General features: G+C 35.3%; 1 protein-coding gene across 3 annotated transcripts in view; it reads left to right on the top strand.

Annotated features, from left to right (window-relative positions):
• The window catches only part of CSMD3 (CUB and Sushi multiple domains 3), a 1,308,014-nt gene that overhangs the window by 1,191,787 nt on the left and 90,194 nt on the right, over window positions 1-26,033 (top strand). For all 3 annotated transcript variants that reach the window (XM_065902671.1, XM_065902670.1, XM_065902669.1), the window contains 4 exons: window positions 18,600-18,680; window positions 19,633-19,746; window positions 23,917-24,105; window positions 24,483-24,629. In XM_065902671.1, the coding sequence (XP_065758743.1) occupies window positions 18,600-18,680; window positions 19,633-19,746; window positions 23,917-24,105; window positions 24,483-24,629 (531 nt within the window). The remainder of the gene's footprint in view (window positions 1-18,599; window positions 18,681-19,632; window positions 19,747-23,916; window positions 24,106-24,482; window positions 24,630-26,033) is intronic.

The following is a 26,033-nucleotide window of genomic DNA, read 5'->3' as shown; positions in this document are numbered from 1 at the left end:
GCAATCTTGATTCCAGCTTGTGCTTCATCCAGCCCAGCGTTTCTCATGATGTACTCTGCATATAAGTTAAATAAGCAAGGTAACAATATACAGCCTTGACGTACTCCTTCTCCTATTTGGAACCAGTCTGTTGTCCCATGTCCAGTTCTAACGTTTGCTTCCTGACCTGCTCAGCCCTAGCAAGATAATTTTCCTAAGGTACTGCTCTTCTTTGACTCACTTTTTCCTGAATGCATGATGCCTTAACTCGTTTAAACTTACCATATAATCTGATCCATTGAGTCTTACTCCCCAGTGCCTACCCTGACTCCCATCAGATTCTTTCTCTCACTGCTTTCTGAACTTCCTTTCTTAAACGGTTTCTTACTCATTAGTTTTTTAATTCTCCCTATGTTAAGTGTAATTTCTCCTTTCTTTGATAATCCAAACTCATAGGGATCACTACCATCTCCTTATGAATCCACTTATTCTCTTTTACCAAACTTTTAAGAACTTACAGTATGCTATACAGTTATATGCCTAGTATATGCTTTTTAGTTTAATAATAAAGAGTGCTTTTTTGAGGACACAAATCATACTTAAGCTTCTTAGTCCTCATATTTTTATTGAATAAATAATTATATTTAATTATCTTACAGTGGTATGTGTTCAGATTATTTTTTAAAAATTGTCTTATTGAATTTATTTGAGCTGCATTAATGAGAATTTTTACAAAGGTTATTTTACAGTTACATACATGTGTGCTCATCCCTTCTCACAAAAATTAAAAAAAAAACAACAGATGCCTGTTATAAAATTAGTTTTGATACAGTTAGTACAATTTAATACAATCTAAAATATAATATTCATACTTGAGGCTCATGTTTAGTAGCTGTGTGTGTGTACATACTCATTCGTGTCTAACTCTTTGTGACCCCATGGACTCTAGCCCATCAGGCTTCTCTGTTCATGGAATTTTCCAGGCAAGAAGATTGGAGTGGGTTGCCATTTCCTACTCCAGTCAGTAGTTATAGCTGAAGGGTAAAATGAGCTCTCATGATGTTAAATAAAAAAAAAAAAAAAAAAAGGTCAAGTCATTCAGAAGTTAACCAGGAAGATAATTTACTATTTAACACTTAGTTTAAGGTCTTTTAACATACCTAAGCTTAGAATGGTTTACTCTTCCACTCAGTTTTCTTTATATTCTCTTATCGATTTAATAACTCCTTCTGTTGTGCCCTACCCTTTAAGTCAGAAGTGGACATTTTTTAGGACTTGTGTATTTATTTTATAAATTTAACAGATCAGTATTTTCATGTATTTTCCTAAGGTCATATTGATTATTTAGATTTTATATTAGTATACTTTAGTATGTCAGAAAAGAGAAAAAAATATTTTTTTTCTTCTCTAACCAAACTTCCTTTATGAGATCTAGTCAGCCATATATCTTTTTAAAAACACCTTCATAAAACCTTTCATGATCAAATATAACATTCATAAAAAGCTTTGGAAAATGAAAATTCTATGCCATGAAAAAAATAGGGCAGGCTTAAATGTTGAGGTGCTTTATCTCACATATCATATTTCTTCTTCATCTGAGGAAAAGTGTTTGTCTCTTACTGTGTTGCTGTAAGTGTAATTCTTTAAAGTAAGAGCTAAATTTTCTTGGTATCTGTCACAGAGTCAAGATGGGTTTGTCTTATAGCAAATAATAACAGTATTCCTAATCAGTGACTTTCTGAAAGTAAATTACAAAAAAATCCTTTTCAACTGCATGTTTTTGCAGATACTGACTTTGTATTAATAGTCACTCTAATAGCAATGACTACCATTTGCTGAAGGAAATGGCAACCCATTCCAGTATTCATGACTGGAAAATCCCATGGATGGAGGAGCCTCGTAGGCTATAATCTGTCCATGGGGTCGCAAAGAGTCAGACACGACTGAGCGACTTCACTATCGCTTTCTTTTCACCATTTATTGAAAACTTCATGTGCCAGGCACTATTCTAGATGCTTTCCGTGCTAATTTTTGTTATAACTCTGCAACATAAGTATTATCCCAATTTTAATCATTAAAGAACTGAAAGAAATTTGTAATGTATATAGAGTCAGAGAATTAATAAATAAAAGGGCTGCCAGAAATTCAAAATAGGTCTGTCTTACTTTAAGGAATATTGTTGTTTAGTCCCTCAGTCATGTCCTACTCTTTGCAACCCCATGGACTGTAGCCCACCAGACTTCTCTGTCCATAGGGATATCCTAGCAAGAATACTGGAATAGGTTTCCTTCTCTTTAAATAATGACAACAATAACAGCAATAATAATAATAATAGTTAAACTATATTGAGTTCTTACTAAATGCTAGCCAGTGTCTAAGCTGGTATTATCTCATGCATGGGTTATATTTAATATATATGAAGTATAATTTTTCCTTAAATATTTAGTAAAAGTGATTTTCATTTTTAGCAATATAATGTCATCTCATTTTCTAGAAAATACCTCTTCTAATTACAACTTTGAACTTCTTAGTGCTTCTCTTCCCTGGAACCTATATTCTAACAACAATATGTTGGTAGATTTGTCACAATTTAGTGTGTTCCTCTTTATAGTTTCTAGAATGTGCTATGATCTCTCTGTGAAGAGAAAAGTCTTATTGGGGGTCCTGACTTATGCCAACCACTATAGTATAAGCAGAATATATATTTATTAATTAAAATAAGAAATATAATTTTATTGTTTAAATCTATTATCCAGGGTACCTCCTTTTTCAGTACCAGATATTAGGGAACCTCAATTATTATAGAAGATTTTCCTAGTGAGAATAATACAATTCAGTAGTATATACTATTCATTATTTTCTGTTATTGGTGTAGCTTCTGTGAAAGAATGGTTTGATATATTGGGTTGGCCAAAAGACTCATATGGTTTTGTTTCTGTAACACTTTATGGAAAATCCAGAGCAAAATTTTTTGCCAACTGAAAATACTGAACTTTTGATTATTTTTAAGAAATGTATTTGAAAAACCTGTAATATCTTTTAGGTCAACTTTTAAGGTTATTTTGCCTTTATAATGAATCCTGTATTTGGGGACAAGTATATTTAACTCCACAAAGTCTCATCCTAAAAAAGACTGCTGTAGATATAAGGACACATTTTATATAAAAGATAAATCAACATTGCTTTGAACTATGTGACCCCATTGCTTTGCACAATATAAAGATCTGACCTCCTTTCATATTTCAATAGATAGAGCACTGAGCTCATAAAGTGTTTCATTGTTTGATGTACAGAGAGCATAGGGGATATGCACATCATACAATTATATACATATCTAGATAGATATAAAGCTAAAAAACCAAACTGGTGAAACTGTAATGATGACATGATAATGCCATTTACTTAAATGCCATTTACTTAAATTGCTGCTTAGTGATTACTTAAATGACTAAAAGGCATGTCAAAATTACTTGGAATAGTTTGATATTTTGCTGTATGTGCATCCCCATCAATAAGAAAGCATTTATTTTTTGTTTGTTTGTTTGTTTGTTTGTTTCATTTATTTTTATTAGTTGGAGGTTAATTACTTTACAAAATTGTAGTGGTTTTTGCCATACATTGACACGAATCAGCCAGGGATTTACATGTGTTTCCCATCCTCATCCCCTCTCCTGCTCCCCCCCCCATCCCATCCCTCTGGGTCTTCCCAGTGCACCAGCCCTGAGCACTTGTCTCATGCATCCAAAAGATAACATTTAAATTCTACAATATCTCAGTTCCCTCCAGTCAAAGTCAATCAGGAACACTTGTGTAGTTAAACCAATTTGAATTCATAGGCTCGCTGTAATGAGGGGGATAACACACTATGAAAAACTGTGGAGTTTCAATGAGAGGCTTTTTATAGGATTTGCACTGTGTAAGATGATTCTGGAAAAGTTTAAAGAATCCTGTTTTTCCTCTGGATTTGGTGCTGTCAGAAAATTGGAGTAGTTCTATAATTGTGCATCTTAATCATTTTTCTTCTACAAGGTGGAAGGTATGGGACACACCTAAAACTGTGTTTGGCATGCAGAAGCAACATTCTTTCATACTAGCTGAGATGTAGGAATCTTGGTCATATTGGTGTTTTCATTTTGTTTTGTTATTTGTATGTTCAGACATGATTATGGAAGATCTTGTTTTCTGTCTTGTTCCAAAGAGGCCAGAGAGCTATCATATCTGATGTTAGTTGTTACTTAATTTGTTTACAGTAAACAGTAAAAAATAATGGCCTTAAAAGTTACAGCCAGGCCAGCTCCAAGCCACAGCATACAGGGAATGTGCTTTGTTTTCTTTTGTCTTGTTTTCTTTCCCTTCTTTTCTTTCTTCTTCTCTTATCAACATGTAGAATAGTTTAAAGTGATGGTTAAATAACTGAAACATGTTCCTCATAGCCAACAAAACCCAAACTATTGTAGTGAACAGAGAAAGGGAAATAGAGACTGACAAAGAACAAATTGTCACCCCTGATGTGCTCTGTTATCTACTAATATGCCAGGCAACTCACCCAATGTAGAGAAGAGACCTTTGGCACCTTACTTCTCAGACTGAAGTGGTCTCTACTGAAGTAGGATATTTTCAATTAGCCACTAGAATACGGGAAAGTCACTTCATGCAGAAGCTATTAGGATCTCATGGATAATTCAGAATATTTCCCAAAAACTTTGTTTACTATACTTCTGTTTTTCCGTCTGTAGGAAAATAGCAAGTAGCTTCTTGTTGATTCATTTCTAATGATCCATTCCATTCTCTGTCTCATCTCTAAATCTAGGATTGATCATTTTCTCTAGATTTCTCTGCTGTTATATAGGCAGAGAAACAAATTGATTGTAAAATATTAACATATAAAAAAGATATTTGTAACTAATTTAATCACTGCTGAAATTTAACCTGTATGGTTCATATCAACTGACTAGCAGACTTTCTCCAAAATGGAAAATAAATATTATTTTTTTTCTCTTAGTTAGAACTCAGCATTTGTTTCAACACTCATAACTGTGCTTTCAAGTGGAGCTGCTTAAAGTTATTTTACATAACATTGCCAAAATTATATAACTGAGTGTATAATTATCAGTACTTTTCCCTTTCCAAATCTTCCCCCAATAATGAAGTTATCAAACTTGAACTAATCTGGGTCACCACTGAAGTATATCAGTGGTTATAGAATGCTTAGAGTTTATAATGGAATGTCAAACTTTTTTTTTCCCCCTCTCAAAGAAATATTGTATCCTTATTTGGCAGAAAGGTTGTGTGCTTGTCTTATGATTTTTTGGTTTAGAGAAGGAGTGGCAATTTGCCAGTGTCCTGTTTTGTCTTTTTTTGAAGAAGCCTTTTATAGCTCAGTTGAACTGAAGTAGATAAATGCAGCTTTCTTTTCTGAAATTGGGTTGGATGTTTCATTACAAAGAAAATAGGAAATTAAAAATAACCAAATATATTGGCAGAATCAAACCCTAAAAGTGATTTTAAGAAATAAATTTGTTGAACCAGTAACCACACATCTATACACAGCTGAATGAAAACAAAGTACTATTCAAACAATGGTCATCCTGAAAATATAATGACATGTAGCATAGATGCCCTCTTGTAGTTGTTAAATAAGTCAATAGTGTCTTGAAGGGAATGGCATGTCAAATAAAGTGATTCATCTAAAAGAAAACACAGATTTAGCTCAAGTGTTTATTTTAAATGTATAACTATCTATGTTATGCAATTTTTTCATTAATAGTCATCACTTTGAAGCTGTTTTTAAATAAAACAATTCACAGAAAACATGGACTAAGATACTGCTTGTGCTATTTATAACTTTGAAGACACAATTTGGAAGTTTCACTTCTGCTCGTAACTGGATGTGTGTCTTTTTCTACCTTACTTCATTCCTCTAGATCTCTTCCTCTCTCCATTCCTCCAAAAATAAAGAGATTAAAATAGTTGATTTACAAGATAATTTCTACCTCAAACAAGCTATGATTCTTATGTATACAATATTGGGTGTATTCATCCTAGATCCATTCAGTTTCTTTCAAAGTAACTCAGCAATATACATTGAGGATAAGATCTTGTCTTAATTTAATTAGTTATGAGTTAGCATCTATTGAATATGATTTCCAGAGCATTGTGCTAGCAGTTTTAACACCACAGACATGTACAAAGTATTCTTACACGTGGCTATAGAATGAGATGTTGAACTCAAGGGCTTTATATTACAGTATAATGCACATCAGTGTAAAACAAAGAACTCAGCATTTTCAAAGTATATTCGATTTAACCTATACTAGATAAAAAAGAAAACAGTTTGATGTGTTCTAGAAAATCACTGTGGGCACTAGCCCTTTGAATGACACTGGGGTCACGTGTAAGTTACCAGGTTGAGATTATATGTGTTAGGGCACAACTGCTATCAACAGCAGCCATGCTCATTTTAACTTTTGCCAAATGGGGAATGTTCTCGCTCTTTGAAATGATAGTATGTATCAGGCTCTATTCTACACCCTTTACAATATATTAACTCAATCTTAGCTTTACGTTTATTTTGTAGGTGTGAAAACTAAAGCACAGAGGCAATTTGCCTGGGGTCATAGAGCGTGCAAGTAAGGGAGCCAATTTTGAACAATCTGCTTCCAGAATAAATAATAGATCAGGCAGCTTTGTACACAAAATATTACTCATCAACACAGATTGGAGAGTGTATGTTTTCCCATGAATTTGACTGGTATGATGGAAACATCTTAAGATAAACAGAGCTTCAGTGTCTAATTCCCCATTATTGTCTTCAATTACTACACTTGTGATGTATCACATCTCAAACCTTCACCTTATTATATCCTGCTCCTACCAACCAACTATGTGCCTAAATTTGCTCCTAGTTATTTTAGTAATTGCCACCAAGTCAAATGTCTTCTACAACTGAAAAGTGAAACTTAAGAAACACAGAAGGTATTAATATTTTACCAAATTTTCTTATTTATTTGTGGTCACCAAATACCTGAAAATCCAATCTGATGTAATAAGAGCTTACCTTTATAGAGTGCTTGCTATTTGCCAGGCACTGCTTCAAGGGTTTTGCATCTATAATCATTTTGATCTTACTTTAAGGTGGCATAAAATTAGTACCATTATCATTATTATTTTACAAATGAAGAAAAGTGAGTTATTGGCTATGTGATTTGCCAAGACTTCCTAATTTGTCAGCATTAAAAACAGAATTTAAACCCAGAGAGTCTGGATCAAGTCCATATTCAGTATCCTAAGAATATATTGCTTATGTATTTTTTACTCATTCATTATTCCTTCTTTCATTTGTCTAGCATTCAGTCACTCGGCAAGTATTTGTCAAATATCGCTATATCGTGTACTGCATTATGCCCTGAGGAACTTGCAGTTAATAAGGTGAAGAGCGGGCCCAGCTCCCACACTGTTTACATTTTAGAATATAAGAATGCAAGAAAATGGACAGTTAAGAAATTATTCTTACAGACCGTGAAAATCACCAGAGGGAAAATAAGAGAGACGTGATACAGAGTAACTGCAAGAGGTTAATTCCAGGTCACATGATAAGTGAAGCTGTCTCTATCTAGTCATCTGAGGACATATTTACAAAAGAAATAGGAAAATAGGTTTCAAGGAAGCAAAATATTTAAAAGTAAAATTAGGTAACGTGTTTAGACATCACATTATCAAATATTACATTATCAACTATTTCAGAGTTATGTTGATTAAGGAATACAAGTGACTAGAGTTAAGGGTTAGATTATAGACAGGTTTAATCTTTCAAAGTTTATTTTGAAAAACTGAAGTTGTGGTTTAATTTTTTATAAGGTAAGAATGGCATATAGATACAACAAATCAGGGGTCCTTGAATTTTAAATGGAAGAGGGGAACTACCTTTATTCAGCTAAAAATATATACTGCTTAATAAGTGGGACTGAAGTTAATTAGAGACACTTGGAGATCATAATCAAGACTTTTAATTTAATGTCAAGTCATTTGGGAACACTTGTGAGTTTTTTCCAGAAGCAATTAACTATTGTTTATTTAACAACCACGACAAAATAGACTTTTACTAGTCTCTGGGTATCCATGTTTCTTCCCTTCCAACTGTGTTGATTTTCTATTGTAGCCGGAGTTTTGTTGTTGTTGTTTTTTAATCCCTTTACTCTCAGACTTAAAATTCTTCATAACCTTCTTACTGGCATCAGATTAAAATATATCCTCAGCGTGACCTGTAGATGCCTCTTGGATTTAAACCCGGTTTACCTCTATTTCTCATACCTTCTCACCCTGGCCTTGGCCTTTGCTGGTTTTATACTTACTGATTCCTCTGCCTGAGTTATTCTTCTCTGTGACATCTAACTCTCCAACACACATGAACATGAATCTAGTTTCAATTATTTAAATTCTAGTCTTTAATGAGATTATTTGATTAATATTTCACCAACAATTTGTAACTATAACGGTGAGATTGCATCTGTTTTGTTGAATGTTGTGTTCCCAAAACAGATGTTACAGTATCTGGCACATAGTAGGCCCCCTCAACGATATACATTTAATAAATTAACAGAATGAACTGTGCTGGACATTATAGGAAATATAAATATATGCACAATGGTTCCCACACAAGCAAAACATGGAATAAGAACTAACACATTAATGAATAAGGCTGCAACAACTCAAAAGAGTAGAACACTAAATGCTAAGTATTATGGTACCGATTTCCACACTGTCAAGGTTGTAAAAATAATGTAGAGTTGGAAGCTAACATGACAAATACAAGGGGTCTAAGAAAATTGGAGTAAGATATAACAGATGTAGGGATTGGTGAGAATTAAAATGATAAACTTGCTTTATATAAGGCTATAATCTGTTGGCTATGAAAAGCCACTCTAAATTGATAATAGGGAAATGACAGAACCAAAATAATTTTCCAGTCCATGTTGATTTGTCTGTAAAATGTGGGAGAAGTTGTGGCTTAATTTTCAAACAGGATGTGATTCAACTTCTGCCTTAATGAACTAGACGACAATTCAGCCAATCTTTAGTTTTTTTGTTTGGGTTTTTTTTTTTTTTTTTCCTTTCTTTTTTTTTTTCAACATGAATATTTTTATGTTACTAAAACATGAAACAAAGTTCTGTTCCCCAAGCTGAAGAATGAATTCCACAAACTGGCAACCACTCACACAGGCAAAGAGTTTATTTTAAAGGATAGCGTAAGCTCTCAGCGTAGACAGTGGCAGGGGGTGAAGTGCCTGAAAAGGCAGGAATAACTACACTGTATATCTTTATTAGAATTGATCTGTTCATGTTTGGTTGGCTCAGGACCCGATGTATGTAATTGCAGACCAATAAGTTTAAATGCCACAATGTCCAGTTTGTCATTTTTATGGCTTTCTTATGGTTCCCAGTTTCTCAGTTTCTCCAGACATTAAGTCGCTCTCCCTTGATCCTTTCTCAAGACCCCAAACCATTATTTAGGGACCAAGTGTACATTTAAGAGCTAATGGTCTACCTGGAGTTTTTCTCCTTGATAAACTAGACAGCAGTTAATGATGGTCTAGTCCTGGGTCTGAATGTTTTACGACCCTCCAAACCAGGGAGGCATTCCTCTGAATGCCTAGGACCTAGAGCAATGACTATGGCTTTAGGCTAATGGAACAAAATGTTTCTGTGAGTGAATGAGTTGAAGTTAAAGGTGAAATTAGAAAAAGAACCAAGGCTCTAACCCTACACTTACTCCCCAATAATTTCTACCTCATTACCAAGTCCAGGCTTGCTCTGCTTGCCACAGGACAGGTCAATAAACAGAGAGACTTAAGTACTGAGGCAAGGAAGATTGATAAGATGGCAGACTATTGTCTCCAAAAAAACCTTCTTATAGGGTCTGGATGCCCATTTTTTGTGTGTAGAACAGAGAAGGAGAAGAAGTAAGGAAGTAAAGTAAAAAGGTTATTTATCTTGCAAAATAGGAGGGGATGTTTTGTTTTTTTCTTTTCTGCAGCCATTCACAAGTGGACAGGGTCAGATTGTTACCCAGTGAGCTGAACAAAACCACTTTTGTTTAAGATTCAGGCAGAGGGGTAGAGTTCCTTGAGGCAGGACATTATGTATGATTATAATAACAAAAGCAATGAAAAGCAAAGGTCAAAGTCTGAGAAACAGATCCAGCATGGAGTTAAAATTGGCTCTTCCCTGTTAACATTTACACATATCTTGATGTAGTAATTTGGTGATTAAATGAAATAACTCAGATAAATCACCTTACAGAGTCTTTTGTATGCAGTGCATTCCTCATAAATACTGTTTTAATTTCCTTCCACTACTTCACCTGTGTGCAGGAAGGATTACACCACAGAGACACAGAAGGCAAGAACATCCTGTAGGCCAGTTTATCAAGATAGACGTGTTAGTTTACTAGGACTGCAGTAACAAAATCCCACAAACGGGGTGGCTTTACCAGCAGACTTTTTTTTTTTTTTTCATAGTTCTGAAGGGTAGACTTACAAAACCAATGTATGGAGAAGGCCATTCTCTTGCTGAAGGTTATTAGTAAAGATCCTTCCTTTCCTAATTCGGGCTTCTAGTGGTAACCAGAAATCTTTGCCATTCCTTTGCTTATAGGTAATTCACTTAAATCTCTGTCCTCATTACTACAAATTATTTTTCCTGTGTTTTCATCTCATTCTCTTTGCTTTTTATAAAGAGAGTAGTCATACTGGCTTAAGGGCCCACCTTAATTCAATATGACCTCAGTTTAACTCATATCTACAACAATCGTATTTTCAAATAACATTCTGCAGTTCCAGGAAATACATGAATTTGGGGGACATTTTTCAACCAATACAACGGTAACCAAGGGCACGGTAAAATGACAGAGGTCTTTCCTGAGATGTCAGCCTCACGAATGATAAGACATTGGGTACGTTTTAAACTTTTTTAATGAACAAATTAGTAGAAATAGGTGAAAATTGAAACCACAGTTGTTGGCAGCTATTTTTGACTTAACTTTTTGTAGTGCTTTGTCTTCAAGAGTCAAAAGAAAAACAAATGCAAAGTTGTTCCTTTTATTATTCCCTTCACCTCTACAATATAAAGAGAATTATTAATACATAGTTCAATCCTGAAAAGCATCTCAGGCAGGAACATTTTAGATCCCATTCTCTAGCACTCTGACCCACAATTACCTCTATTTCATCCCCATTTAAAATTTTAGAGTTAGAGTCATCTAAGGGAAGACTATTTGTTACAGGACTCCTTCCTGAAGAAACCTGTGTTTGTGTATTATTTAGAAAATATTTGTTGGATCATAAACAAAATCATAGGCACTAATTACTAAATTGTGAAAAAGACAGATAAACAGTCTCCTCCCTCATATCTTAAAGCCTAGATGTAGTCATCATCAATGAAAAAGTAAACTAATAAATGGAAAATAATAAAGGTTAAAACAGCTCATGATTGCATGTACCACAAAATAGACATCTGTGATTAGAAAAAAAAAAGAGTAAAGGGTAAGGGGAAGTGGGCAGTGAAGAGCTCAGAATGATCTCAGGTGGCTTCAGCTTGCTACTGTTGCAGAAACCAGTAATTGAGAAACCAAACACCACACTCAGAGAGTTGGAGAACTCAGATTTGTTACGCTGGCAGGCCCAGAGGAGTTAACACTCCAAGCTCTGAGCCCCAAACAAAGGGGTCACAGAGTTTTTGTAGACAGACTATAGTGGGCAACACTAGCTGCTAATAGGCTGGTTTAAACTAAGCGGTTTCACGGGTGTGGGAACAGCAGTCAAGATTGGGAGGGGAATGCCTGACCTTTACACAGACAGGCATGATTAAACAGATTTGCAGGGGCTGGGCAATTGCAAAGAAAAGCACAAGGGTGAGTGAGATAAGCTCAATACAATACCAGTTCCTAGTATTGTAAGTCCCCACTTTCTGAGACTTCGTGACCTACGTGATCCAGGTCAGCTTGCAAGAAGCAAGCTGAGTTACAGAGGCAGAACAAGCAGGAGTTTATGTAAAACTTTGACTTTTCCTCTTCACTGCAACTTGGAGGGGTGTTTGGGTTCCCAGTCAAAGACTGGGGCCACATTGTGGTGGTAGATGCATGATATTCGATCCACTAGTCCAGTGGTCTGTGACAAGGGCCCTAGCCCTTCTGCTTTGCAGAGAATTTCCACAAAGAAGGAAAGTAGTGAAGTAAGTATATATCAAGAGGAAAAAGAGAACAGTAGACCTGAAGAGTAAATACTAAAGAGTACAGTGGATAGAGGCACATGGGCAGTCTCAGAGGGAGAATCCCCAAGTCACCCCCTTATAGCAGTTTGAATTACTTTTTATGGTGTATTTCTTCTGGGTTTCCTTTAGCCAGTCATTTTCATTTGGCTAATCACAGTCCATACTTGGTATATCTCAAGATCCTCCATGTGTGCACATGTGTCTCTTAGTCAAACTAGAGTCTATGAAAGAGGCTTGTAGGTAGCCTGGCATTAGTTAGCATCAGTCCCCTTTGACCTCCAAGGAGCTTTTCTGAGCATGTGTGGTCAGAGAGACCTGACTTTGAAATAAGAAATGTATATTCTGTGCAGGACCCAACCTCCTCTCTTAATTGTCCTGCTATTCTCCTCTAGGAGTTTTGGTCCATAGAGGATGAATCTCCGATTACTTTACCCTGGAGGGGCCCATCTGCCTCCTGCCTCAAGAAGATTCAGTTCAGTTTGGTCACTCAGTCGTGTCCAACTCTTTGCGACCCCATCGACTGCAGCACACCAGGCCTCCCTGTCCATCACCAACTCCTGGAGTTTACCCAAACTCATGTCCACTGAATTAGTGATGCCATTCAGCCATCTCATCCTTTGTCGTCTCCTTCTCCTCCCACCTTCAATCTTTCCCAGCATCAGGGTCTTTTCAAATGAATTAGCTCTTCACATCAGATGACCAAAGTACTGGAGTTTCAGCTTCAACATCAGTCTTTCCAATGAATGTTCAGGACTGATTTCCTTTAGGATGGACTGGTTGGATCTCCTTGCAGTCCAAGAGACTTTCAAGAGTCTTCTCCAGCACCATAGTTCAAAAGCATCAATCCTCTGGCACTCAGCTTTCTTAATAGTCTGACTCTCAATCCATACATGACTACTGGAAAAACTCAAGAAGATTAGCTTGAAGTTTAAAAAAAAAAAAAAAAAAAAAAAAAAAAAAAAAAACTTTAGAGGCAAACAAAAATAAAATAATACACATACGGGTATCTCTACAATTCTCTAACTTCTGAGTTGATCTCTTTCTCAAGTAAGATATTAATAGATAAACTACTATCCTCTGAAGCAGTCTCATAAGTATTACGTCCTGCTGGGCTCTCTGTATCTTCCACTACCCTTTCTCTTACCTCTCTGGCATTTCTCACAACTACCTTTTACCTTGATAATTGTAATTATTACCCATGTTTCCTCCACCATCTGGAATGTTCTTCTGCCCACGATTACCCTTCAGCACTGCAAAAATCTCACTCATCCTTTAAAATTTATTTCATTTCATCTCTTTTTATTAGGGTTTTCCTTAACTGGTCTAGTTGATGTTGCTCAGAACTCTCATAATACCTTCACAATAGGGCTGATATGGGCTGAAGATATGTGCTTTGGAGTTAGAGGACACAGGCTGGAGTTCTGGATAAACCCTGTGCTAGTTGTGTGATCATGGACAAGTTACTATGTCTTTTAAATGTCATAATTTTTATATTCATATTGAGGTTTATCAAGAACTTGGAAATGGAAAATTTGCTCATTCACGTCTGACTCATGAACTGTCAGGAACACCAGGCTCCCATGTTCATAGGATTTTTCCTGGCAAGAATACTGGAGTGGCTTGCCATTTCCTCTTCCAGTAGCTCTTCCTGACCCAGGGGTTGAACCCACAACTCATGCATTGCTGGTGGATTCTTTACCGCTGAGCCACCTGGGAAATCCAACATAAAGAATTTAACTCCTAAATTTAAGTAATAAAATTAAGCATATACAATACATCTTTCTTCAAATGTTTTAATGACAGAAAATGTGTTTCTTGAATTGATCATAGCGTATTACATTTTTTGAAAGCAACTAGTGAAAAATGGTCTCTAATCAAGTAAATTGATTGTGATATAGATATCATCAGGGGCCAGTAGTCATGATACTTAGATTCATATAGACCTTTTTTCAGTGGCTTTTAACTTATTTCAAATAGGAACCTAATATAATGGGATGACTGGTTCAAATGATGTAGAAAATTAGAAATATAAGATTTAACTTGCCTGTGAGTGTCCAGGAGTCTCCAGCAGAGGCGTGGATCAATGGTGGCCTGCAACAGGGTTGGGGGCACTGACTGTAGCAGTGTGTGCATGGGACCTTTTAAAGGAGGTCACCATTATCTTTATTACATTCACCATAGTTTGGCGGCAGGTAAATAACAGAGAGGGCACAGCCCCACCCATCAACAGAAAATTGGTCTAAAGATTTATTGATCATGGCCCTGCCCTTCAGAACAAGACCCAGTTTCCCCTCAGTCAGTCTCTCCCATCAGGAAGCTTCCATAAACCTCTTATCTTTCTCTATCAGAGGACAGACTGAAAACCACAATCACAGAAAACTAACCAATCTGATCACATGGACCACAGACTTGTCTAACTCAATGAAACTATGAGCCATGCCCTGTAGGGCCACCCAAGATGGATGGGTCATGGTGGAGAGTTCTGACAAAATGTGGTCCACTGGAGAAGGGAGTGGCAAACTACTTCAGTATTCTTGCCTTGACAACTCCATGAACAGTGTGAAAAGATATGACACTGAAAGATGAACTCCCCAGGTTGGTAGATACCAAAGATGCTACTAGATATCAGTGGAGAACTAACTCCATAAAGAAGGAAGAGATGAAACCAAAGCAGAAATAAGACCCAGTTGTGGATGCAACTGGTGATGGAAGTACAGTCCAAAGCTGTAAAGAGCAATGTTGCATAGGAACCTGGAATATCAGGTCCATGAATCAAGGCAAATTGGAAGTGGTCAAACAGGAGATGGCAAGAGTGAATTTTGACATTTTAGGAATCAGTGAAATAAAATAGGCTGGAATGAGTGAATTTAACTCAGATGACCATTATATCTACTAGTGTGGGCAGGAATCCCTTGGAAGAAATGGAGTAGCCATCATAGTCAACAAAAGAGTCCAAAATTCAATACTTGTATGCAATCTCAAAAGCGACAGAATGATTGCTACTTTCCAAGTCAAACCATTCAATATCACCAGTAATCCAAGTGTCTGCCCCAGTCAATAATGCAGAAGAAGCTGAAGGTGAACGGTTCTATGAAGACCAACAAGACCTTTTAGAACTAACGCTCAGAAAAGATGTCCTTTTCATTATAAAGGACTGGAATGCAAAAGTAGGAAATCAAGAAACACCTGGAGTAACAGGCAAATTTTGCCTTGGGGTACGGAATGAAGCAGGGCAAAGGTTAATAGAATTTTGCCAAGAGAACGCACTGGTCATAGTGAACAGCCTCCTTCAGCAACACAAGAGAAGACTGTATACGTGCATATAATCAGATGGTCAATACCAAAACCAGATTGATTATATTCTTTGCAGCCGAAGATGGAGAACCTCTATAAAGTCAGCAAAAACAAGACCTGGAGCTTACTGTGGCTTAGAACATGAACTCCTTATTGCCAAATTCTGACTTATTTTCAAGAAAATAGGAAAAACCACTAGACCATTCAGGTATGACTTAAATGAAATCTCTTACAATTATACAGTGGGGGTGACAAATAGATTCAAAGGATTAGATAGCCAGATAGAGTGCCTGAAGATCTATGGATGGAGGTTCATGACATTGTACGAGAAGCAGGGATCAAGACCATCCCCAAGGAAAAGAAATGCCAAAAGGAAAATTGGTTGTCTGAGGAGGCCTTACAAATAACTGAGAAAAGAAGAGAAGCTAAAGGCAAAGGCAAAAAGGAAAGATATACCCATTTGAATGCAGAGTTCCAAAGAATAGCAATGAGAAATAAGAAAGCCTTCCTTGGTGATCAAGGCAAAGAATTAGAGGAAAAAAATAGAATGGCAAAGACTAGAGCTCTCTTCCAGAAAATTAGAGACACCAAAGGTATATTTCATGCAAAGATGGGCACAATAAAGGACAGAAATGATATGAACCTAACAGAAGCAGAAGATATTAAGAAGAGGTTGCAAGAATACACAGAAGAACTACAAACAATTCTTCAGGACCCAGATAATCACGATGGTGTGATCATCAACTAGAGCCAGACATCCTGGAATGCAGAGTCACTGGGTCTTAGGAAGCATCACTACAAACAAAACTAGTGGAGGTGATGGAATTCCAGTTGAGCTGTTTCAAATCTTAAAAGATGATTCTGTGAAAGTGGTGCACTCAGTAGACCAGCGAATTTGGAAAACTCAGCAGTGGTCACAGGAAGGAAAAGATCAGTTTTCATTCCAGTTCCAAAGAAAGGCAATGCCAAAGATTGCTCAAAACACCACATAATTGCCCTCATCTCACACACTAGTCAAGTAATGCTCAAAATTCTCCAAGCCAGGCTTCAACAATACATGAGCCATGAATTTCCAGATGTTCAAACTGAATTTAGGAACAGCAGAGGAACTAGAGATCAAATTGCCAACATTTGTTGGATTATCAGAAAAGCAAGAGAGTTCCAGAAAAACATATACTTCTGCTTTAATGACAATGCCAAAACCTTTGACTGTGTGGCTCACAACAAACTGTGGAAAGTTCTGAAAGAGATGGAATACCAGACCACCTGACCTGCCTCTTGAGAAATTTGTGTGCAGGTCAGGAAGCAACAGCTAGAACTGGTCATGGAGCAACAGACTGTTTCCAAATAGGAAAAGGAGTATGTCAAGGCTGTATATTGTCACCTTGCTTATTTAACTTATATGCAGAATACATCATGAGAAACGCTGGACTGGATGAAGCACAAGCTGGAATCAAGATTGCCGGGAGAAATATCAGTAACCTCAGATGAGGTTACTGCAGATGACACCACCCTTATGGCAGAAAATGAAGAAAAACTAAAGAGCCTCTTGATGAAAGTGAAAGAGGAGAATGGAAAAGTTGTCTTAAAACTCAACATACAGAAAACTAAGATCACAGCATCCAGTCCCATGACTTCATGGCAAATAGATGGGGAAACAATGGAAACAGTGGCTGACTTTATTTTTGGTGGCTCCAAAATTTCTGCAGATCGTGACCACAGCCATGGAATAATGGATGCTTGCTCATTGGAAGAAAAGTTATGACCAACCTAAACAGCATATTAAAAAGTAGAGACATTACTTTGCCAAGAAAAGTCCGTCTATTCAAAGCTATAGTTTTTCCAGTGGTCATGTATGGATGTGAGAGTTGGACTATAAAGAAGACTGAGCACTGAAGAATTGATGCTTTTGAACTGTGGTGTTGGAGAAGACTCTTGAGAGTCCCTTGGACTGCAAGGAAATCCAACCAATCCATCCTAAGGGAAATCAGTCCTAAATATTCATTGGAAGGACTGGTGCTGAAGCTGAAACTTCAATACTCTGGCCACCTGATGGGAAGAACTGACTCATTTGAAAAGACCCTGATGCTGGGAATGATTGAAGGCAGGAGGAGAAGAGGATGAGTGAGGATGAGATGGTTGGATGGCATCACCAACTGCATGGACATGAGTTTGAATAAACTCCGGGAGTTGGTGATGGACAGGGGCGTCTGCTGTGCTGCACGGAGTCACAAAGAATCGGTCACAACTGAGCAACTGAACTTGCACTTAACTTGTAAACATACTAATCTAGTTTGGTGAAAGGAAGCTCTGGAACCACATTGTCTGTGTTCAAATCCCTTCTCTGGCATTCTGTAACTATAGGAGTTGGACACATTCTTAATTCTTTTAGCAATTTTCTTTTTTCAAATGGGAATAATTATAGATTAGGTACAGAAATTATAGTTTTGTGAGGGTTAATAGAGTTAATATAAGTAAGATGTTTATAATAGTTCTTGGAATGGAGTACTCATTGGGTACTTGTTTGCAATTATGACTAAATGCTAGGCACTTTGCTAGATGCAAGGAATTTGGTGATGAACCTTGGAAAGATTGGTATTAGCACATAAACTGACATGAGTATATAATTCTAAACAGTGATCACACCAAAATGGAAGTACATAGTCAGAAGGACTAGAATGAGGGTGAGAAATAAGAAGGGTTAGTATAAAAAACTATTTAAGGAGTGATTGTTCTTTGTTGCTCATTTGTGTCCAACTCTTTGCAACCCCATGTACTGAAGTTTGCCAAGCTCCTCCATCCATGCACATTTTCCAGGCAGGAATACTGGAGTGGGTAGTCTTTCTTTTCTCCAGGTAGCCTTTCCCTACTCCAGAAGAAATGGTTAATTCCTCCTTAATATTGTTGCATTTTTTAAAATAAATGGTTAAAACTTGATAAATTCTGCCATTTATTTTTATTCTTATAAATAAACCTTTTGTAATTTTGTTTTTTTTTTTCACATATGTGATATATATATAGCTGTACAGAGAAGGAATAAGCATTATCTATTTTTACAGCCTATCAACTAAGAGTGTGTCAACCTCCACCACCCGTACCTAACGCTGAAATTTTGGCAGAAGATGATGAATTTGAAATAGGTAAAGTGTCTTAAATTACTTTCAAAGAAAACATACTGTTAACAAAGGTTTTGCTTAAAATCAATAAAAATAAAGAATAGTAGCAGCCTGTCTTAAACCTTCTTTCCCTGGATTGATGGGGATTGTTTAGAATTTGTAAGAATGGAAAACAGTGAAAAGAGGCAAGGGAATGTTAGGTAAGAAAAAAAAATTCTGTATTTTTAGAATGTACAGTTAGAAAACAGTACAGGAATCTGAGCCATATAACTATTCTGGTAGTTATTTCCAAATTATTATTTTGCTACCTTCCAACACTGTAGTCTTAACTATTGTTCTTCAAATTCAGGCATAAACTTGATATGTATAATAAATGATATGCAGGTTGTATTAGATGACGTTTGATTTCCATATCCTTGAAAATAACTCATATTCCATGTGATCAAAAATAAAGTCCTTTTAAAGCTGATTGGAAATGTAACCTCAATAATATCTCATAGTTTGAAAAATTATGTATGAAAATAATGCATCTTAATGTAACAAAATAAAGTTTATCATTATTATCTATTAATATTAGTTTTGGTTGAGAAATGTAAGAAAATATCAATGACCAATGTGAATCTAATCTTGATAGCAGTAACTAGGAATCCTTTTAACTGCTTGATATTTTTAATGAATATCTTACCTGTACCAACCAGATTATTTCCTTACTACTATTGCTTATATATAATCAGATTGCTCCAGTACCAGTTTTATTGGTATTTATTCTTGGCTTCAGTTCCAATTGGTCAGTGCTCATGACTTACTAGTAGTTTAATATTTTGAATATCATCACTGCTTACAACTAATAGAATTTTTATACTGATTGAAAATGACTGAAAGAAAAAATATTCAGATTTTATAACTTAACCATCTGTTTATTTTAACCATTACCCTGGTGCTTATCTGAAGCCCTTTCTGCCTGTTTTTTCAATAGGTGATATTATTAGATATCAGTGTCTTCCAGGATTTACTTTGGTTGGTAACGCAATTCTGACATGCAGATTAGGAGAACGACTCCAGATGGATGGAGCACCTCCCGTCTGTCAAGGTACCAATTGTTATGATTATTTATTTCTAAGTATTTGTTTTATGTTTAATTCAGTACTAACAAAATTGAGAAAACTCTATTTTATGCAATTATTATATATTTAACTGACAGTAATTTAAAAATTATATTACTCATATATGGTGTTTTTATTCCATTATTTATCAGATTTAACTAAACATTGTTTATTCATCCAAGGTTTAGTTTTTCTAGTTTATCCCATAGTCAGTTCAACTTATTTAAATTACTTTTGCTGTGAGATTTGGAAGTGGAGATAGAAAGCAAGAGAAACGACTTTAAATAAAGGTTCCAATGTGGATTTTAAGTAGCTTCTGTTCTAACCACTAGAATCATTAAACTTTATTGAGCACATATTAATAATGAAGATCTAAGGGAAAAAACAAGAGAAAAGTTGCAAATGGTCCCTGCTATGAAAGCAAAATGGTGTAAGGAATATGACAGCCATATAAGCTGTAGCATACAGCAGTAAGGTAGAATCATAATTTTAAACTGTTTATATGAGAGGGAAAGTTTGATGGAGGCATTACTCCCTTAGTCATGGGTTCTGAATAACAAATGATACTTACTTTGGTAGAACTGAGCTATCAAAAGAGTTAGCCAAGAAACAGAGGTATATGCAAAGACACAGAAATGAAAGATGGTGAAATGCAGACTTCAAGGAATTCAGTGTTACAAGGACAAGACCATGATGGATCTTGAATGATGTACTGGGATTTTGATGTTCAGGAATCATGTATTATTAACTTGTGTAGCTCCTAGGGCCATAATAGTGCCTACTACACCTGACAACCCACTCCAGTCTTGCCTGGAAAATCCTATGGATGGAGGAGCCTGTCAGGCTACGGTCCATGGGGTCGCAAAGAGTTGGACACAGCTGAGTGACTTCTCTTTCTTTCTTTCTTTTACATAGTAATTAATTATAAATATTGGTTAACTTGAGTAAAATTGATTTTGATTATCCCTCCCCAGATTTTTTTGAATTGCTTCCTTCACTGGGGTTTATTCCTAAGAAATAGAAATCAATTTTCCATGTAGTATCTTAACTCTTCTAATGATAAAACAAAAATTCTGTTTATTATTTCAAACATGCTGTCAGTAGGAAGAAATGTTTGATTTTTCTACCTCTGTGGAGTCCTTAGTCTTAGAAGATAAGGGCTCTCAAAGCATCAAGAAAGAAAAGATGAGTTTGGAGGTATAACCAGCACCAGTATAAGAATTTCCCTTGATCTTAAAAATAAATAAATAAAAGAATTTCCCTTGATCTTAATCAATGATTTTGTAGGCCATCTTAGGGTTGGTTGTTAATTCTGAAGTTTATCACCTGTATTCCTGAATGAACAAGCAATTACATGTCAAGGTTTCTTCCTTGACCCAATATATAACTTAATTGTGAGCTCTTGGAGAGCAATACTTCTTATTTATATCTAGATCCAAATTCAGCATTATTTTTAATTAAAAAAAAACAATTTTGTTAACCTTGTTATTTGAGTCCCTCATATCTCAAGACTTTCAATATCTTATTTCTAAAATCAGAATTTCCTGTAGTAAGTGTGTCTCCTATTTTATCTTCAGTGGAGAGTACAAAAAAGGAGACAATCAATGTTTGCTCCATAATAATACTATGGGTACTAGCTAAAGTTAATTATCCCTCAGAATGAGTTTAGACGGAGTTACTATATTAATTAATTGACCTAGCACTTTGGCAAAAATTCTGAGTTTAAATATTTGTTTAGGGACTTCCTGGGTCCAGTGGTTAAGATTCCATGTTCCTAATGCAAGGGGAAGAGGTTTGATCTGGGGAAATGAGATCCTGCCACACAGTATGGCCAAAAAATATTTTTTTCTTCAATTGAATTAATTCACAGTCCTGCTAAAGAATTGCTATTCGTTTGGAATCTGTTGTAACCAATAATACTGTTTTTATTAATAATCTATTTTAAATTATTTTACTTTTTCACTTCTCCTAAAAGAGGCTACATCACTTTTGTTATACCTCCCTGGATCCTCTTTAGTTCTTTATATCACACTTAAAACATGGAAAGCATTTCTAAATATGATGTTCTTCAAAGGGTTTAATATAAATAAAATATAATAGGTGACTAAGGCTTCCCTAGTGGCTCAACAATAAACAATCCACCTGCCAATGTATGAGGCGTAGGTTTGATTCCTGGGTTGGAAGTTTCCCTGGAGGAGGAAATAGCAACCCACTCCAGTATTTTTGTCTGGAAAATTGCATGGATGGAAGATCTTGGTGGACTACAGTCCATGGGGTTTCAGAGTCAGACATGACTTAGCAACCAAAACATGTATAAAGGGGAAAAACTGTATACACTTCTTAAAGTTGTGGTGGCAAATAAGTGATATAATACACAGAAAGTGCTTAACAGTATATTCTTGCTTTATATTGGTTAGTATGAGAATGGGTTAATTTTTGTATTTACAGTAAGTTATATCGAATTGTCTCAGTTTTTCAAATGCAATATGGAATATTTGTTCAGTCGAAAACATTGGGACTATTAAGACATACACTTGCTTTTCTGTAACAATAGCCTAAGAAGAAAGCTTAAAAAGTCAAGAAATTATAGCCATAAAATTAACTAACTGCAATAATAGAAGCATACATTAAGAGGCACCAAGAAGGAAATAAGCAGTTCTGCTTGGACTGATGGAGGAGAGATTCAGGAAGTATTTCACAGAGGGTGAGACTTGGTCTGAGTTTTGAGTGTATTTCAAGTGTATTTCAAATATTTCAAGTGTATCAGACGAGAGGAGGACATTTGAAACAGAGCTAACAGATACGCTAAATTGAGAAAATTATAGGTTATCCAGTATGTTTGGAGCATTCTGTTTCAGAGGAGGAATAGCAGAAAACAAAGCTGGAGAGGCATGCAGGGACTAACCTTGAAGGCTTTGAAGGAACTGAATAGTTTTTAGTGAGGGGTTGACATGTTCAATAACACAGTTACTCACCTAGGTAAATATTTCAGAAGTATTAAATATCAGTAGCTGGGCACACACAACATAACCCTTTTCTTAAAACTTACTTGTCATATCTTTTAATTATCTATATCCTTTATTTCAATATGCCATAGCTATATATTCATTAATCTTCATCTTTGACTCAATTTTTTTTCCCATTCCATTTCTAACCTTAAAATTTCTTCATTTGTTCATTTATTTTACATATTTTCACTTTGTAAAAAGTAAACATCAGATTTCTCTTTTTAGACTGAGAATTATCCAATACTATTTGTTGAATTGTTACTTTTTCATTTTGAAATCACATCCAAGATGCAGACATCTCAGATTCAATAAGAGAGATAGAAGTAAAAAAACAAGAAAGAAAATGGTTCTTAGATTAGCTACAGTATATTCTATAGTAAAAATTCAAATATCTGTATATTAATTTACAGCAGATTTTATTAACTCAAGTTATTTATAATTTACAGCAGATTTTATTAACTCAAGTTATTTTGAGTTATTAACTTGATTAAAGAACCATCATATGTTGCCATAATTTACTAGTGTATTATACTTTGGAGATGCAGTTGATATATTGTTATGAAATGAACAGCTTATGCTTTGTCTTACCTTTTTGGTCTGGAAAGGTAACTGGTGACCCCAGATTGTTTTAAATCTTCATGGTTTAAGCATATTCCTGAGATTAGAGAAGTAGCTTTGTCTGGAATGAATACTCTGAGGTAGGGCAACTTCCTGTCTGTCCTCACATACCTGAGTGAATGAAAGTTTGAGGACAAAAGAAAAAGTCAAGAAGAAAAAGGACTTAGATAAGAGAGGCAGAGGGAAAAGAACATAAGAAGATGAAGAAAGATAGGGAAATAATATAAAGATAGAGAAGGAAGTAAATGCCTTGTCTTTTAATTATCTATATATTTATATTTATTAATCCAGAAAGAAAATGTGTCTCCCATATAATAAAAATAGGAAATTGATATCATACAATTTTAGGACATTGCTTCATTTGTTGAACTGCAAGCTTATTATACAAGTTGTCATTTTATACACATAGTTCAAAGCATTGTTTCCTTTATTGTTATTTAACATAGAAACAGAATAAGTAGTATTTAAAATGAAGTTTTCACTTAAGTCTGAAACATGAGCATTATCTAATGATACATTTTTTTCTGACAGTGCTCTGTCCCGCCAATGAATTACGCCTGGATTCTACGGGAGTCATATTGAGCCCTGGATATCCTGACAGTTACCCAAATCTTCAAATGTGTGCCTGGAGCATTTCTGTGGAAAAAGGATATAACATCAGCATGTTTGTAGAATTCTTCCAGACAGAAAAAGAATTTGATGTTCTTCAGGTGTATGATGGTAACCATAGGTTATATTTACTGGATATTCACAAATTCAATTCAAATGCTTAAGTATACATTCAGGCCTTCAATATAAACAACTGCCTATATGATTTTATTTTATCTTATGGATAATTTCAGAAAGTAGCAACATCAAACTTACCTATATACCGTATGAAAATTGTACTTAGCTTGATCATTCTGTTATAAATTGTAGCTGCTTTAGCTATGGAATTAAAATGTATAAACAAACATGTTATGTTATGTTTAAGTTATTGTTGATGAAGTAAATTGGTCCTGGATGAATTTCACCATATTTAGTACTATTCTAAATATGTGAAATACTAAGCATAAGTTGCTCAGTTATATCTAAACTGTATTATTTTCTTTCTGAAGGACCAAACATTCAAAGCCCAGTGCTGGCTTCACTCAGCGGGGATTATTCGTCCGCTTTCAACATAACAAGCAATGGTCATGAAGTATTCCTTCAATGGTCAGCAGATCATGGCAATAACAAAAAAGGCTTCCGGATAAGATATATAGGTATGTGATACTTATAACCTCAGTGCAGATCTCACCTGCATCCTCAGTATGGTTGTGATTAAGAAGCACAGACACAGATACTATTCAATTAGGTATGAGTCTGAATCATGATTCCTCTGTTGATGTTTCTTGAGTTATTTATATAACATTTCTGTCCCTCTGTTTCCTTATTATAGTGATAAACGGTACTATATCTTTCACGTGCTTTGTGAGAAATTAAAAGCACTTAAAGTATTTATGACTTAAATTAATTATAAACTTTGATACTTTAAGTGCTTATTTTCCCAAGAGAAGTTTCCCTTGAACACTCAAAAAATAATAGTGTTGCTCAATTGTGTGTATCTGATCTATTTAATATATAAATAGCTCCTTTAATAAGTTTAAACAAAAGATAAACATACAATTGTAAAAATCTTTGTTTTCATCGTTGTTCACTGATTTATGATACTTGCTAAAATATTTTAAATATTAAAATACAAAATAATGAATATATCACTTAAAAACCTTTAGTTTTAAAAAAAATTAATTGTTTTTTCATCATTGGTTTTCACTGAGTAATAGTGAAAAAGATGAGGGCTGAAAATTCTTTTTAATATCAAGATGAAATAGCTTTTTCTATATGCCTTCCTGTTTTTGAAGTCTACTGATACTGAACCCAAAATATTCCTGTTGAATAAGTGTACATGACTTTCCATTATGCAAAGATTATATCCCTTTTGTTTATTACCATCCTAAGTCATGTCAGAGGGACTGGCTGTGGGCTAAACTGAATCTTGCTCTGATGGGCTTCCCTGGTAGCTCAGACGGTAAAGCGTCTGCCTGTAATGCGGGAGACCCGGGTTTGATACCTGGGTCAGGGAGATCCCCTGGAGAAGGAAATGACAACCCACTCCAGTACTCTTGCCTGGAAAGTTCCATGGATGGAGGAGCCTGGTAGGCTACAGTCCATGGGATCGCAAAGAGTCAGACACAACTGAGCGACTTCACTGTCATGTCAGAGGCCATGGGTATGTGCTCAGGAACAAAACACTTCAGAACCAATCAGTCATCTCTTTCTTTAGTGTTCAGATCATGTCTCCTGAAGCCACGGATCATTGCATATCAGTCTTACTGAAAATTGCTTTCTTAAATATTTTATAAATTATTCTGACACAATTGTAGACATAAACTTAAATAAATTTGATTCTAGTTTTAAAGATAAACTGTTGAATTTTACTCATTTATATAAATTTGCATGTATAGTATATAATACAGAAATACAATATTTTTTGTCTACTTTGATTTTAAAGCTATAAGATGATAGTTTGTCAACAATGTGTCTTTTCCATATTAGAAGTAAGTTGTTACTGACATTACATGATAGCATATTTACAATTGTTATCCTATAATAGATATCTATTGTTT

Source organism: Muntiacus reevesi, chromosome 12, assembly GCF_963930625.1.
Source record: "Muntiacus reevesi chromosome 12, mMunRee1.1, whole genome shotgun sequence".
In the NCBI taxonomy this organism is placed as follows: Eukaryota; Metazoa; Chordata; class Mammalia; order Artiodactyla; family Cervidae; genus Muntiacus; species Muntiacus reevesi.
This window is presented reverse-complemented; position numbering and strand designations above follow the sequence as displayed.